The 14,566-nt window shown below is 40.8% G+C and overlaps 1 protein-coding gene across 2 annotated transcripts in view; it reads right to left on the reverse strand.

Annotated features, from left to right (window-relative positions):
- Window positions 1-4,753: 4,753 nt before the first annotated feature.
- LOC140940079 (uncharacterized) overlaps window positions 4,754-14,566 on the reverse strand; it is a 60,409-nt gene continuing 50,596 nt past the window's right edge. For both annotated transcript variants that reach the window (XM_073388962.1, XM_073388961.1), the window contains exons 45-52: window positions 14,506-14,566; window positions 12,392-12,483; window positions 12,086-12,133; window positions 10,613-10,735; window positions 8,917-8,994; window positions 8,055-8,103; window positions 7,285-7,383; window positions 4,754-5,881 (exon numbers count right to left, since the gene is read on the reverse strand). In XM_073388962.1, the coding sequence (XP_073245063.1) occupies window positions 5,751-5,881; window positions 7,285-7,383; window positions 8,055-8,103; window positions 8,917-8,994; window positions 10,613-10,735; window positions 12,086-12,133; window positions 12,392-12,483; window positions 14,506-14,566 (681 nt within the window). In that variant the 3' untranslated portion in view covers window positions 4,754-5,750. The remainder of the gene's footprint in view (window positions 5,882-7,284; window positions 7,384-8,054; window positions 8,104-8,916; window positions 8,995-10,612; window positions 10,736-12,085; window positions 12,134-12,391; window positions 12,484-14,505) is intronic.

The raw sequence follows: 14,566 nt of genomic DNA on the forward strand, positions 1-14,566 counted from the left end.
GAGAAAAGGAAATAGAAGGGCAGGCCTAAAATAAGCAACAAAGATTTTTTCATCTCTTCAGAAAACAAATCATGTTTAAGCTTTTATAGGCACTGGAGGTCATTTCCATAAAAAAAATATTTAATGTATTAAAGGTTAAAACCTCTACAAAATCTTTTCATTGAGTACTTAAACAGTCTTTTCATTCTGAAAATTATAATTCGGTGCGGAAGTTATTAGTTAGTGCCTTTAACCATACAGAAAACTCTCCTGTAGAGTTATGAAAAAGATGTCGAACGAATTTCATTAAGGAGCAGTAACCTTAACCCTTTCAGGCAGAGTATGAAGACTTGATTTGCCTTGTCCCTGTACGGCGTTTTCCCAGGCCTTCTCGGTCAATGCACTTTGGTGACGTATCCGAGGCGAACGTGCGTGAAACGCCTAAACAAAAACAGAATGCGCATGCCCGCGTTGCTTTTTGAAAATGTCGGCCTCACTTCTTCCCTCGGACCACGTAACCCGAAACGCATTGCCCACGCGGAATAATGTCTTGGCAAAGACTTGATAGCGTTTGCCCAACTTTTTCAAGTTTCAATCCATGTCTATCGTTGCAATCCGTTGCAAAAGACGGCAAGAAATGGTTTCAGTGCCTAAATATTGTACAGTCGAAGCTTTCCCTGCGACCACTCTCGTAAGTGATCAGCTCTTGTTACGACCAGCTTTGTGAAACCCTGTTTGAACTGTTGAACTGAACCCTGTTTGAAGTGTTGTAACTTCAATTTTGTAATGAAAAGCTTCTGTTAGCGACCACGGCCACCTTTGGGATTACACTACTGGACTTTTCTATTGTTTTTAAACTCTCGTAAGCGACCACTAAGAGTCTTATTAACTGAAATCAACACTTAAATGAAACTGCAAACTGCCCTAATAGTCCGTGGATAAAGATCTTGTACAGTGCAGCGTTGTTAAGTTTAGCCTTGTCTATATCAGATATAAAGACACTCATTTTAAAACATTAACTTCTTTTGATTTTTCTTTATGAATTATTATGGAGCTTTTGAAGCTCTCGTAAGCGACCAGCTCTTGTTACGACCACTTTTCCGAAGTTCCGAGTTGGTCGCTTAGAGCGTCGACTGTATTAAATAACAAAACTGGGCCATTGTTTTTGATGCGAGAAATGTTTTAGCTTTTTAAAAAGATATCAAATAACATAACGTAGTCCCTTTAAGGTACGGAAAAACGGGCAACAAAAAACGTGCAACTTGTCTTTCAACATTACTGAAAAACGAGTTGAATAGCGATGTTGCGCGTTTTACCACCCACGGTCAAACCTGTTAACAACCTGATTTGTTGCAAGACAGGTTTGATGAGGGTGGTAAAATGCGCAACATCGCTATTCAACTCCTTTTGCAGTAATGTTGCAAGACAAGTTGCCCGTTTTCCGTACCTTTAAATCTTTAAAGTAACTTATTTCTTTCAAATTGTTCCATTTTTTTACGAAAAGATTCCAGGGCTAAGCTGATGTATACAGCCGTTTTTATTCAGCCTTGATTTCATGTTAAAGGGAAAAGGAGCTGTTGGTAGGAGATTACGGCAAGATGACAACCACCTATCAAGCCAAATATATAACGATATCACTGAAATTATGTGAAATATTATCTGATACTACATTTATATCGTAAAGATCGCCTCTGAGCATTACATATGTACATTCTATGTAAGTAAAAAAAAAAACTACGCCTACGAGTCAAATTTCGGAAGTTCAGTCTTGGCTCCCAGACTAAGGAGAAAAAGAGGTCGGCCCAAAACCACCTGGCGGAGGACAGGGATGAAAGAGCTGATGGAGAAGGATCTAACACGGGGAGAAGCCAAAGCACAGGACAGGGTTGACTGGCGACGTTTAATTGCGGAATGAAGAGGTTGAGCAAGTGAGATCGACAGAGAAAATAAGTTGTTTCATCTTCTCATTTTGTCCTAATTAATTTTGAGAAATTGCCACCTTGAACGGGAGACCTCGCGTTTGCTAACTTTGCAATAACCGTGATTATAACGTGTGGAGGAAAAGAAGTCTGAGAAACGAGAAATGTTCAGGATAATATGGCATAAACTCTCGTGAACTTTTCGCTTGCCGTTTACGCTCGCTGGGAGGGACCACAAGGCGGGTGTAAATTGAACAATGTTGAAACAGCTGTAAGTAATTTTAGCTTTGTCTTCCTTTTCACGGCGCGATTGGATTGACATTTATAAAAATTAAATACCGGAGTCTCAAGATATCACTTTGTAAGCGACAAAGTGAATTTACACTTAAGATGAACACATCTTAGGACATTAGTCTAGACCCTTATCACCGCTTAGCTCTCAGCCAAATGCCGGCCATTCTATTATTTATCTATATTAATTTTTTCCTCCGTTTTTACTGAAATCCACATAGTTTTTGTTAAACTAAATTACCCTTGCTGATAGCGTGCACCGCTAGAGAATCAACAGTTTAGAATATTTAACAAGCTTTATTTGCATTTAGATTTGCCATTAACGATATAGTTAGTAGTGAACGGCCGGATTCAAAGTGTCAGTCCTAGCACACTTGCTCACGTACAACTAAGGAAAAAATACGAGCTCCCTTAAAAACGCCTGCGTGGGAGGCTAAACTAAGCCCTACCGGCATTTGATTATGCGCAACCATTATGCAAGCAGCTGGGGAAAACCGATTCTGAGAACAAGCATGAAACAAGGTCAGAAATGGCAAAAAATACGCTCTTACAAGACGAAGTTAATGTAGTAGACCCGTACTAATGAATTTAAAATTAGGTAAGTACTGTGAAGTAAACTTTCGCGCGTCTGGGTTTTTCCCAGCTTTCTACGCCTGAAACTGAATTCATCAAACGATGATCTTGAATTGTTTTCCATCCCATCAAACAGAGCTCAATCAACACAGATCCGCCCGTTTTGATTCCCATCCTTGATGATGCTTGTTACGTCAAAGACAACTTTTATACCCAATTTATCCAAAATTAATTTCTGCACGTCTTTATAACCCTTTGACAAAGATAAGTGTTGTTTACCATTTACAAAAAATTTCCGGACAATCCGGTTGGAAAGTAAATAGAACACGAATTTTCGGGTCGTTTCAGTGAAAAATTTCCGGGAGGAACGGATCGTCTGAAAAGGTAGTCCTGTTTTTCCGGTGCAGCGCTGTACCAATTAAGCTAACAAGCCAACTGGGAGCAGGTGGTTGAATTGGTTCGTTATAAACCCGTGAAAAGGATGATGATGAAGTTATGAATATATGAAAATCAGATATGAGAACTGCGGGGTGAAGAATTATATGAAAGAAGATCATCGCAGTTTTAGACGCATGATTTTCATATATTCATAACTTCAAGGTAAGTATGCTGCTCCAGAATATGCTAAACTCGGTTCACATTGAACATGTCATTACACCCTTCATTAAATGTCCATTACACCTGTCCAAAGACAAAACATACACCCAAACAGCTTAGAAAAACTTCCCTCTTTCCACGTTTAGTGCTTTAAAGTAGATTCTATCCTATACGGCTATAATGCAGTGCGTTGGAGAGGCTTATTATAAAAATTCAACGAGTGCCCCTTCGCCTTCTCTAAAGCATACGTGCCCTTCAATAAATAATATTGGTAATGATTTTTCGGACCATTTTCAGATATTGTTTATAACGTGGAGTTTTACAATGCTATAGTTCCAAGCCAGGTTCTATGAATCGATCAAGTTTTCTTAAGGCTTTCATAAGGTACCCCGCAGACTGCTAAATTTCCGAAAGCTGTCCGAAGTTTTTTTTTTTTAATCGGGTTCGAGCACTGGAGATTTCATAAAAGTATCGACTTTCTTCGATTTTAGCGCACTTGAACCTCTTCTTCAGGCGGTATCCATTTTCATAATTTGCGACATCATACAACTAGTGGAACAGAGCTCAGGAAATGAGTTTCCAACCATGTCATAGGCTGTATTTTCTTCAGCGCACAGGAAAAAACGACCTTCAAAATGCTAAACAAACTTGAAACTGCCTTGATCAGTGTCCTTAAAGCCTGTACGCCAAGCCACGTCTTCTCCTCATCGGCTAACTCCGTATATAAAGCCATCCTCATCCTGTCAACCAACCCCATAACTGCTATTTCAGAACACTTGAGCTTACACCGAGCCGATCATTTCTGCTCCAAGGTACTTGAGCCACGAGAACTGTCTGCAGCTTGATTAGTTTAGCAGTCCATGACATCGAATGAGAGTAACGGCAACTTGTGAAGAAAGAGCAGGAATCAACTGACGTATAAACATCAACAAATTATTATAATGACCAGTCACCAGAGGTAGACTCTGAACCCCGTTCAGCAAGAAGCTTTTTTCTCTTTTACATGATCCTTTCTTTCGATGATTCAAGCTCGTTCCTTTGAAGCGAATAGTTCCTGGCGGAACCGGGCTAATACCGCTAACAGATTCTACAACCATTGATGGAACAAGTACAGTGGAATCCCACTCTACGGACTCCCACTTGATAAGGACACACGTATATCACGGACAGTTTCGTTTGTCCGGACGGAAAGCTTATATATTTTCTCTTTTAAGAGAAACCGGGTGTCAGTATTAAGCAGAGCAATTTTTAAAATACTCCGCTTAAGACGGGTAAAACGGACGCTATGGCATGCCCCTTCGGTGTCCGTATATTGTACTTACAGGACATAGAAGGTCAGTCAGATGACATAATATTCAAAACGTTTTTTTTTTTTTAAGTTTAGTAACAAATCATTTTCGTTAAACCCTTGTTTAATAACTAAAAAATAAATAGTTTTTTAAATAATGCTGTTTCTTTGAATTTTTCAACATGTATTCACACATTATACAAAAAAGAGTAAAATGTTATCTCACTATAAACTCACCAACCTCGTTTTTAAGGTCCTTGGTTCAAATACACGACAGGACGCCTGGTAACGAGGTTACGCTATTTACATGTAATGATGTTAACCTTGTACCTCGATAAGAACTTCAGGAAACTTAAACAGTTGCTTTAAGCCAATATTGACATTACTGGAAAGTCTGGGATAGAGATTCAAAACATAATCGTATTGCCTGCTCTCAAGCCCAAAGGAAGTGTTTGTTGGGAGGAAGGCAAAATATGCTGCTAGATCCCAACTCGAGCATTTGTTGCCCATCCCACATTCCTTCTGTCAAAAGGTTGCCGGTTTGGTTGACATATATTACAATGTATTTCCATTCTAACTTTAACGTTTGTGCGTACAAGTGAAACCGTCAAGTGACCTTCGCATCAAACCTCTAACAATTTATGTGGCACTATTCAGGTTTCTTGTGTTTTAGACTGATTACCATTTGAGGTTTTTCTTTTTTGGTTACCGTAAAATTCCGAAAATAAGCTCCTCCAAATGTAAGCCCCCAAGACTCGTAACGCTAAAAACCCTCCGTTAAATCGCCCCTCCAAATATAAGCTCCCCAGGGGCTTGTACCTGAAAATTGCCCTCAAATACGAAGTAAAACAAAGCAAAAACAGTAAATTTCCTTCCAACTGTAAGGTTAGCCCAATCGATTTTGAAACGCAAATTTCCCTCCATAGATAAGCCCCTGCGAATATAAGCCCCTCCGAAAACAAGCCCCTCAAAAACGGCCTTTGAAAAATATAAGCCCCAGGGCTTATTTTCGGAATTTCACGGTATTCTTCGAGAGCTGTTCTTGTTGACGAAAGTCAGGATAAAAATGAATTGTTAGGACCTTAGACTGATCTCTTCAACTCCTAGTGTCTTCTGGTCTGGATTATTATCGCTTTTTTGTAATCCTCAATAGCCGCTGTTTTCTTGCCTTGTCTACCAAGAACATCGGCTCGTCGCTTATAAACAAGAGCATCTCCAGGTTTCAAACTCAGTGCTAAAGAATAATAAAAATATATATCTTTAACGGGAATTTTCAGAAACGGGACCCAAGACGTCAACAAGCAGACGTGTAGAAAAAGTTTAGGCCGGACTTGAAAAAATGAGAGTTTGTTACAATACAATAGTCCAAATCACAATAGACCTTTGCCGCGTCCCACTCAAGGGAAGACTGGGCACTAGCAATACAACGAGGCCGAGGCCCGGGGGGGGGAGGGGGGCGGGGGTACTTAGGTTAAGTTTTGCTAGGTATGTGCCGCTGGCCTCTCAGAGGCCCTACTTCATTACGGTCTTTTCTGTGGCCAATTATAGACCCCATCTTAGTCACTTTTGGTTAAATAATGTAATTTTCTCGATCCCAACATTCATGTATCTACCTTGTCAATTCTTTAAATACCGTATTTATTCGAATAAGCGCCCACCTCGAATAAGCGCCCATCTAAAAGGCCGAAAAAGTTAATAAGCGCTTACCCCTCCTCCTCCCAATCAAACTCAAATAAGCGCTCACCCCCACCCCACCCACTTGAGTGAAGAAATTCTAATAAGAGACTTCCCCGAGGAAGGAGTTTTCTTCAGAGTATATTACAGAAACCTTGCTTTGTTATTTCTTTGCGTTTTGTTATTAGCATTTATTGTTTTGTTGCAAAATAAACATACTTCACTTGCTTAAAATGGTGAAAATTTAATAAGCGCCCACTCTCAAGGTCCAAAAATTTAATAAGCGCCCAGGGCGGTTAATCGAATAAATACGGTATGTCATCCTAAAATGAATTGACCCATTTTTGAATTGAATGAAGATCGCTTAAATTTTCACCTACAGTGCAAACATCCTGGTACGTTTGCTAACGGTAAATATGAAGAACTGTCTTACCCAAAAAAATCAGAAAATGCAACCCCAATATAGTCAATCCAGTCGTGAAAATGCGACCCCATCCAGCGGCACATAATGAAGTGCACCCCCGGGGGCCGAGGCTTGATTGACAATTTCAGTGACTCTTTTCAAATACCCACTTAGTCTCCTACGTAGGCGTTATTTTCCTCCCTCCTGTGATAAGGAAGGAAATACGACTCCCCTTAAAACGCCTGCTTGGGAGGCTACAATACACTCTTTCGACCCTATAAACCCCCAGTTTTGCAAAGACTACTGTTTTCAAATGCGCTTGGGAATATGCAGTTGGAGCATTTGAAAATAATAGTTTATGATTTTTTTTTGGTCGGGATGGGGGGAGGGGGAGGGGCAAAAAAGCATTATGGGCAACTGGAAATTCAAATATCTATTACTGTGTATTTTGTTACCCCAAGCTTCGAGTTGGTGCCTTCTTCACAGGAATGCGAAAAAAGGTCTCTTATGACAAGAATAACACTCTGGTGCATAGTCATGGTACTCGGTATTCATATTACCTCTGGTGTAATCTTCCTCGGACTCTTTGTATTTCCTAAGGGATGCGTACAGGTTGGCACGGTTAAAGTATACATGAGCTGCGTACGGATTCAACTCCACTGGTGAAAAAAAAGAAAAGTAAAAGGTAAAAAGTGAAGAACGTCGTGTAAAACAACAACAACAACAACAGCCTTTATAAGAATTAAAACGAACTCCCCCAGTTTGCCCCCTGTCGTTCAACAGACATTTGCTTTCACTGTTCTAGGTGGACATTCGTCCAAGGTAAACATTTGCTGCCGGTCCTAGCGCTATCCGTCTTACGGAGAGCTGGCTGTGTGTATTTGATGTGAATTTTAAAATAAACTATGTGTGGGCTGTCCATGCGAGCGTTTATAGGGGAGTCATATTTCCTCCCTCCCCACATTTGATACTCCCTGTTATGATGTATTCTTGAGCAGCTGAACGGCTTAACCGGGATATCAGTGAACTTTGCCTCGACCGGACGCTACGTCCAAGTACGTCAATAGTCAGAGCAACTAGAGTGCCAGTCACTGGATAAATTCATTTCATTTATTATTCTGTTATGCTTTGGTTTATTGACCAGAGGGCTTCATTTTGGACTAAAAATTGTGTCGAAGTTTGCTCATGGAAAGGAGAGTCATAAGTGAGGTTGTTGGGTGGGTTGGGGGAAGGGGGGAAGGGGGGGGGACGGGTAGCTGATGAAGCATGGAGAACATAGAATAATATATGGAGGAAAAAGTTAATGTTTAAGATCAAACAGAACGCTTACCAGCACGATGAAAATCTTGAATAGCCCCTCTGGTATCTTTCATCATAACCTGCACAGGACAGAAAAAGATAGGGTCCTATCCTGTTCTTCTAGTGTGTCGAAGCTCTAAGAATAGACAATAGTTGTCTGCCAGCAGCTAATAGTGCATTGCACAGTTTTCTTTTGGGGCATAACCTGGAATGGGGGTAAGAGGGGGTGGGGTATAGGCAGTGCCATATATGGGCCACATGTGCCGCAGTCAAGAGTAGGGATTTTATTAACCCTTTAGGCCCAAAGATAGATTCACAAATTCTTCAGACTGATCTCCACAAATTTCCTTAAAGAGGTAGTTGAGAGAATTTGTACAAAGATCAAAGCATTTCCCTTAGAAGATTATTTTGTTTATTCTCATATCCTTTTCTGTTGAAAAAGTGTGGATATTGCAAGGATAAACTTGATTTTGGTCACACTTGGGACACAAAGGGTTAATTCAAGCAGTTTATTGTAGAATAGGGTATAGAAATCAGAGGACTTTGAACTAGAATGGGCCATCCTTGTAGGAAACTAATCTAGGGAATGAAGAATTGGAGTTTCTGCTTCATAGTTACTTTGTAACAGGGTAAGGTGTTTGGTGCCCAGTCTATGTAGTAGCAAAAATTGCAGCTGAACATTGTCTGGTATAGGCTAAGTGTTTTAGAGTTCAAGCGACACATCCCAGCCAAAAATTCTTAGAGCACCCCTCGGGGGGACATAATCTCAGATTAATCTCAGAGAGAGCTTTGTCACGCAATGTCTCGTGACAGCAGAACGCGTGACAAAGCCAGCCCTCAGAATGTCTGCATAGGAGTCTTTTTTACACACTGAATACCACGATTAGATGTACCTTGGTTATAGCGCGGTTAAGAACTGCTGATTCATCGTCTGCATACCACGATAATGCCTTATTGTAGTAAGTAAGGGCCTTCACATAGATATCAAACAAACAGTGTTAACACAATGAAAGACTTAAAGAGCTATTAGAGCTCACAAACAGCTCTTAATTCCATATGCAAACACGATCTTTTAAGAATGAATACTCGAATGAGAAATACAATCAGTTGCCAAATTCTAGATTATACCATCAACGGAAGTGATACAATTCACTAAGACTCTGAAGATGACTACTGCACAGGTTGTGGAAACGTCAGTCACTGTCAACAACAAAAGTCCTGATCAGGACCACGTTCACCCGGACGATCATACTCAACCTACCTAAACCTTCAATCGTTTACATGCATACTTGTTGGGCGTCTGATTTTAATAGAGAGCTTAAGCAACCACCACGACAACGACGACAACAACTACGTCAAAATACAGTTGGTTTTAAGAGCGAAACAACAGCTCTGCACGTGTATCACGCTTTTTAGTACATTTCTTTGACGTCCACAGCACGACTACGACGTGAAACCTCCTAATGTGACGATTTATGGAAGACGTGAACATACGAAGACGAATTTTCCTCTCTCTGTTTGAAGCTGGATAAAATTTCTTAAGAATTCAACTCCAGGAGAAATCGCTCGACATTTGACAAATTGAGCTAGGCCAAATAAACGTTTGAAAGGACGCAAATTCATTTTTTTAGCGACGTTTTGACTACCGTCGTCCTCGTGGTTGCTTAAGCTCCCTAATTTGTAATACAACGCTCTGCACCCTCCTCTATCTGCACTGCTTTTCCTACATCTGAGTAAAATTACTGGAGAGATGTAGTTCGAAAGTAATGGTTACAATGATAAATTCGTCACCTTAGAAACGAGAGGGCAACTGCGCCAACTTAACTTTCGCAAAGACTTCTGGAACGGTTAATAGGGACAGGGAAAAACTGGCCAAAAGCTGACCGGGGTGTCCAGAGTAACGATCCCAGAAACGATTGCGGGACACATTACTGTAAAACGTTTATACGCCACTTGTACATCTCCCATGATGCACCTTCTTTGCCCCCACCCCCCCCCCCCCCACCTCCAAATTTTACTGGGTATTACAGCTGTTCCAAGAGAAACTGAAAACAATGTTTCTGCAAAATTTTGAAGGGCAAATAAGGTGCATTATGGAAGATGTGCAAGTGGCGTAATGCGTTGAACCCAGGAGGTTAAGAAAATAGTCCTTCGTCAAATTTTTGTCAAACTTCTCGTTCGTCACTTCAGCCAATCTTACAAAAAATAAACGTTTTCGTCAAGATAACCCGCGAACGATTTAACCCGCTCCCCATCATCTGAACGCCGCGCTCTACTATCTAAACGCCTGGAACAGGCTAGATGTGGTCGTTATGTCAGGCTACCAATGGCTTGCTTATCACTAAACGTCTCAGTAGTTTAGTGGTTTAGAGCATCCGATCGCGACTAATGTCTGGAGGGTCGTAGGTTCAACTCCCATCAGGAACTCAGAGTTTTTTTCTTAGTGCTTCTCTCAACACATTTCATTCCATCTATCATTAAGTGATTTCACCTCTTAGGATCATTTCCTTTCTTCTCGTCACCTTAATGTTTGAATAAGAGCTGTGACATTAAGAGGAGAAAATGGATGCTGACCACTATTAAACTGACCTGCTGGAACTGTCTTTGCCTGAAGTAGACGTTAGCAGCATTGTAGTAAGCCAATGCATATGACGGATCCGTCTTCACTGCCGCTTGATAGTCCCGGATGGCATTCACGAAATCACCCATGAACTGGACATACAAACAAAGAAACAGCAAGTGTGAGGAGCAGACCAAGTGCAACATCCTGCACACACTGAACAAAAAAGTTGCCTAGAAAAAAAGTTACTCTTGGCAACTGCTAAATTTCCCTTCACATCTGCCTTGCTTTTGCTTACTGCACTTCGGAAACTTTAGGAAGAATGGGTACAAGCTTTGCGCGTAGTGATTTCTGGGACCGTTGTGGTGGGCAAGCGTTATTTATTATTGGTCGATAGTATAAAAGGCAACCATTAACCAATCACAAGAAACGCTTGTCCACCCGAACGATACAAGAAATCGTTGCACCGAAAGCTTGTACCTATTTCCCTTATGGTTTCTTGAATGGGCAATAGCACACTTTCCGTAATGTCAACTCTCGCCTTGTGAATCCCACCGAGGTGACAGGATTTTTCCTATGCTTCATGTTGTCTGTTACTTCCCTTTACTAGGGCTAACGCACAGTGGGGTTAACGAGGTATTTGTTGCCCTTGATTTTTCAAAACAGAGTTAATTTTCTGTTCCATTATAGGCTTCAGTAACGGACAGTTTTTCTTTTTTTTTTTTTTTTCGGGTGGTCAGCTTGCGAGAGTTGCGACTGAATTAAAACGTATTCAAGAATTGCAAAAGTCAATTTGCCACCCCCTCCCCCACCCTCCCTAAGCGTTTCGCCTTAACTTGGTAGGGACATTTGAGTGCCTTGGTGATCCTGAAAGCTTTACCAGTTGGAAGCGGGTTCCTGGTGAGTTCAACCGTGCTGGGTAGGTTTTGGGTGAAATTTCAGACTAATTGCAACGCCTGGTCCTGTTGTTGGGGGTTGGGCGATGGTTCAATTCAACGTCCCATCCCCGTAAATAAGAATCATTACTAAAACCACACACACTTATTACGGTAGCAGGGAAAGTTGGCAGAGAAGTGTGGAGGCCTTATATAGCTGATTTAATAAAGGTCGCTTTGGAAGTCAGGCATTTGCGCACTGGTAAGCTATTGTTTGGTGGTCACACAATAAAAAAAAAAAATAATAATAATGAGTTCACTTTATTACAGCATTCCCACTGAAAGGTGGCTCTTCATCTGTAAAATATACATTAATATTAAAAATAATAAAAGTAATAATAATATTAATAAAAAGCTGTAGCTATGTACAATATTAGGGATGCTACTGACAAAAGTTAAAGTAATCTAGAAAATATACAAATCAAGAAATCAAACGTACATTTGCCCAGTGCCCAATGGCCAAAGCAACCTATTTGAATCAGCTATACATGCGCCACAGAGCGCGAGGAAGCAAAGAGAGAAGAGTTGAAAACTGATTATCTTATTTTTTAATATGACACATCTTACCTGTTGTACAACTCCACGATTAGTCAACAACTCAGCAGTCTTTGAAATCTACAGAAAAAAAGAAGACAACAAACAAGTGAATCGCTTTCAAAAGTAACTCATTTTATAATAACTAATAACGCTTAAAAGGCAATTAGAATTTTTTTTATCAATCAAGCGCAAAAGCATCTCAAGCGACTTGCTTTTATACTTTTTAAATGAAAAAAAAGTCAAGGTAGATATCTGTGTATCGATAATCAGAATTTTCAAGAGCTAAGCAAGTGAAATATCTCCCAATCAAGTCAAATGAAATAAACGCACACCTACCTTTATAGCCTCGTTCATATCAACAAAGGCACCAAAAGTGTTCCCCATCTGTAAGTTCACAACAGCTCGTCCCTCTAGAGCTGACTGACACGCTACAGAGAAAAAAATGGAGCGTCGACATTTAGCGAATACTTTGGTTTTATTGGGCTTTGGCACTAGCTGACAAATCTCGCGCCACCTCCTGGGCTAGTTAAAAGTAAACACCACAAAAAAAAAAACAAAACAAAACACGTTAGTCTACGACAAGATATCATAACAGGAGCTATTATGATTTCTTGTCTACGAGTACTTCCTTTTCAACCAGTCGAGCCGGGCTTGGCAAGACCGTGGACAGAGTGACGAGCCGAGAGGGAGACTGGAAAGAGGCGGGAACCTACTCCGTTTGCCTCGTTCACTCGCTCGTAACATGCTCGCCAACGTGACAATCCCGAGAGACTGCTAGTAGACGAATATCAAGAGTTGAACAGGTAAGTAAGATTAGGTAAAGTCTCGGTATGAAGCAAGCGGCCTATTAGGCCAGACCTAAACCCGGTTTCTGTAGCACGAAGTGATCGCAACCGTCCGCAACACCAAGAAACTACTGATAATTTGCTCTGTTCCGTTTAGAGCATCCAATCAGCAAATTGTACACAAAACGAATTTCCGGTAAATTGAATTTGCTTTTTACGCTTTTATATCTGAATTCAAGTTTCTCACTAACCGTGGGTTATCTTAACGAGGCTTTGAACAACCCGCTCTGGAAAAACAGAGGCCAGTGAGTTTAAAGAACACAACACAATGACTCTGGACAGAACTGAACCTGGAAATCTCGATTGAGAGTCCATAGCACTAACTATTACCCCACCGAGTCTCCCTAAAATGGAACTGACAGAGGCTTTACCAAAGAGAAATTACTTTTCATTTGTGGCTGTCTTTTGAGTGAAAGAAGGCGAGTGTAAGAAGACGACACTTTAAGGTTGCGCTGGTGACTGGGTCGATAATGAGTTCGAATTGTACTATGGGACTGTTTAAGGTGACTCGACCCAGTTTTTTTGGGGGTACCATCCTACTTTGAAGCTCTCTGGTATCCCCACCTTTAATTTTATCGTAAGTCTAACACATAGAATGGATAACATATAGATCAATCTACAATATAACATAAAATTTTTGGCGATCGGAGTAAATGCCACGTGGTTATAATGCCACGCCCCTTTGAGGTCTGAGTCGAAAATCTGCTGTTGCCGGCATTTTTTCGTGAAAATCTCTCGGCTATACATAGTGCGCATTAGTGCCTTGCGCTGAACAGAGTTTCACCAAAATCGCAAAGACCCAATTCCAGAAATTCAGCGGTTTCCAAATTAAGGTCATAATTTATGCGAAAATGATAAGCAAACTTTACACGATTATGTCTAATAAACTATGAGATACATCCCTCCATTTTGGGCATCGTTATAACAGATGGGTCTTTGCAAGTCAGCAAAACGCTTTAGGGCCTTGTAAATGCGCGCGATTTCGAGCAAAGCAAACATATAGAAATTATTGTTTTCGCTATTTGTTGACGTTTGTCAGCGTTTAAGAGTCCTTCTCACGAAGAAAGCATTTTCTTAAAAATTCGTAGTTTTTTTTCCTTCAAATTTGGGTCGAGTCACCTTAAGGGGACAAATTTTGACCCACTTTCCTGCGAAACTTCGTAATCACCCATAAAGGAAGCAATAGCGTCCCCCAAACAGTCCAATGGTGCAATTCCACACAACACGAACCAGTCTAACGCGCAACCGGCTCAAAATGGCAATCGACAGAGCATGCGATGACGTTTATGTAATGGCCAATAGGCCTTTTCCGAGTTGCCCCGTGACTTCGTTTCCAAGCGAGGCTAAATGCGATGTTATTTATAGGAAAATGATTTTTTATTCTCATGCTTCATTTTCACAAGATAGGTTTTGCACTTGCTCTCGTTTCGAAAGTGAGAGTTTTTAGTACTCGGAAATGGCCTATTACACTGTGGTCTTGTTGCTCTTCAAGCTAATAGCCCATTAGATTCAATAATTTTGTCACAGTCGCGATAACAATCAGACATTTGGATCATAATGAGTGGTCGCTTACAAGAAGTTTACCTGAGTCTCTTTTACACTGACCTGAATCAATGGTAACAGCTGAGGAAAACTGGTTCCAGGCTGCCTGGAATTTTCCTTCCAC

Source organism: Porites lutea, chromosome 6 (genome assembly GCF_958299795.1).
Source record: "Porites lutea chromosome 6, jaPorLute2.1, whole genome shotgun sequence".
NCBI lineage: Eukaryota > Metazoa > Cnidaria > Anthozoa > Scleractinia > Poritidae > Porites > Porites lutea.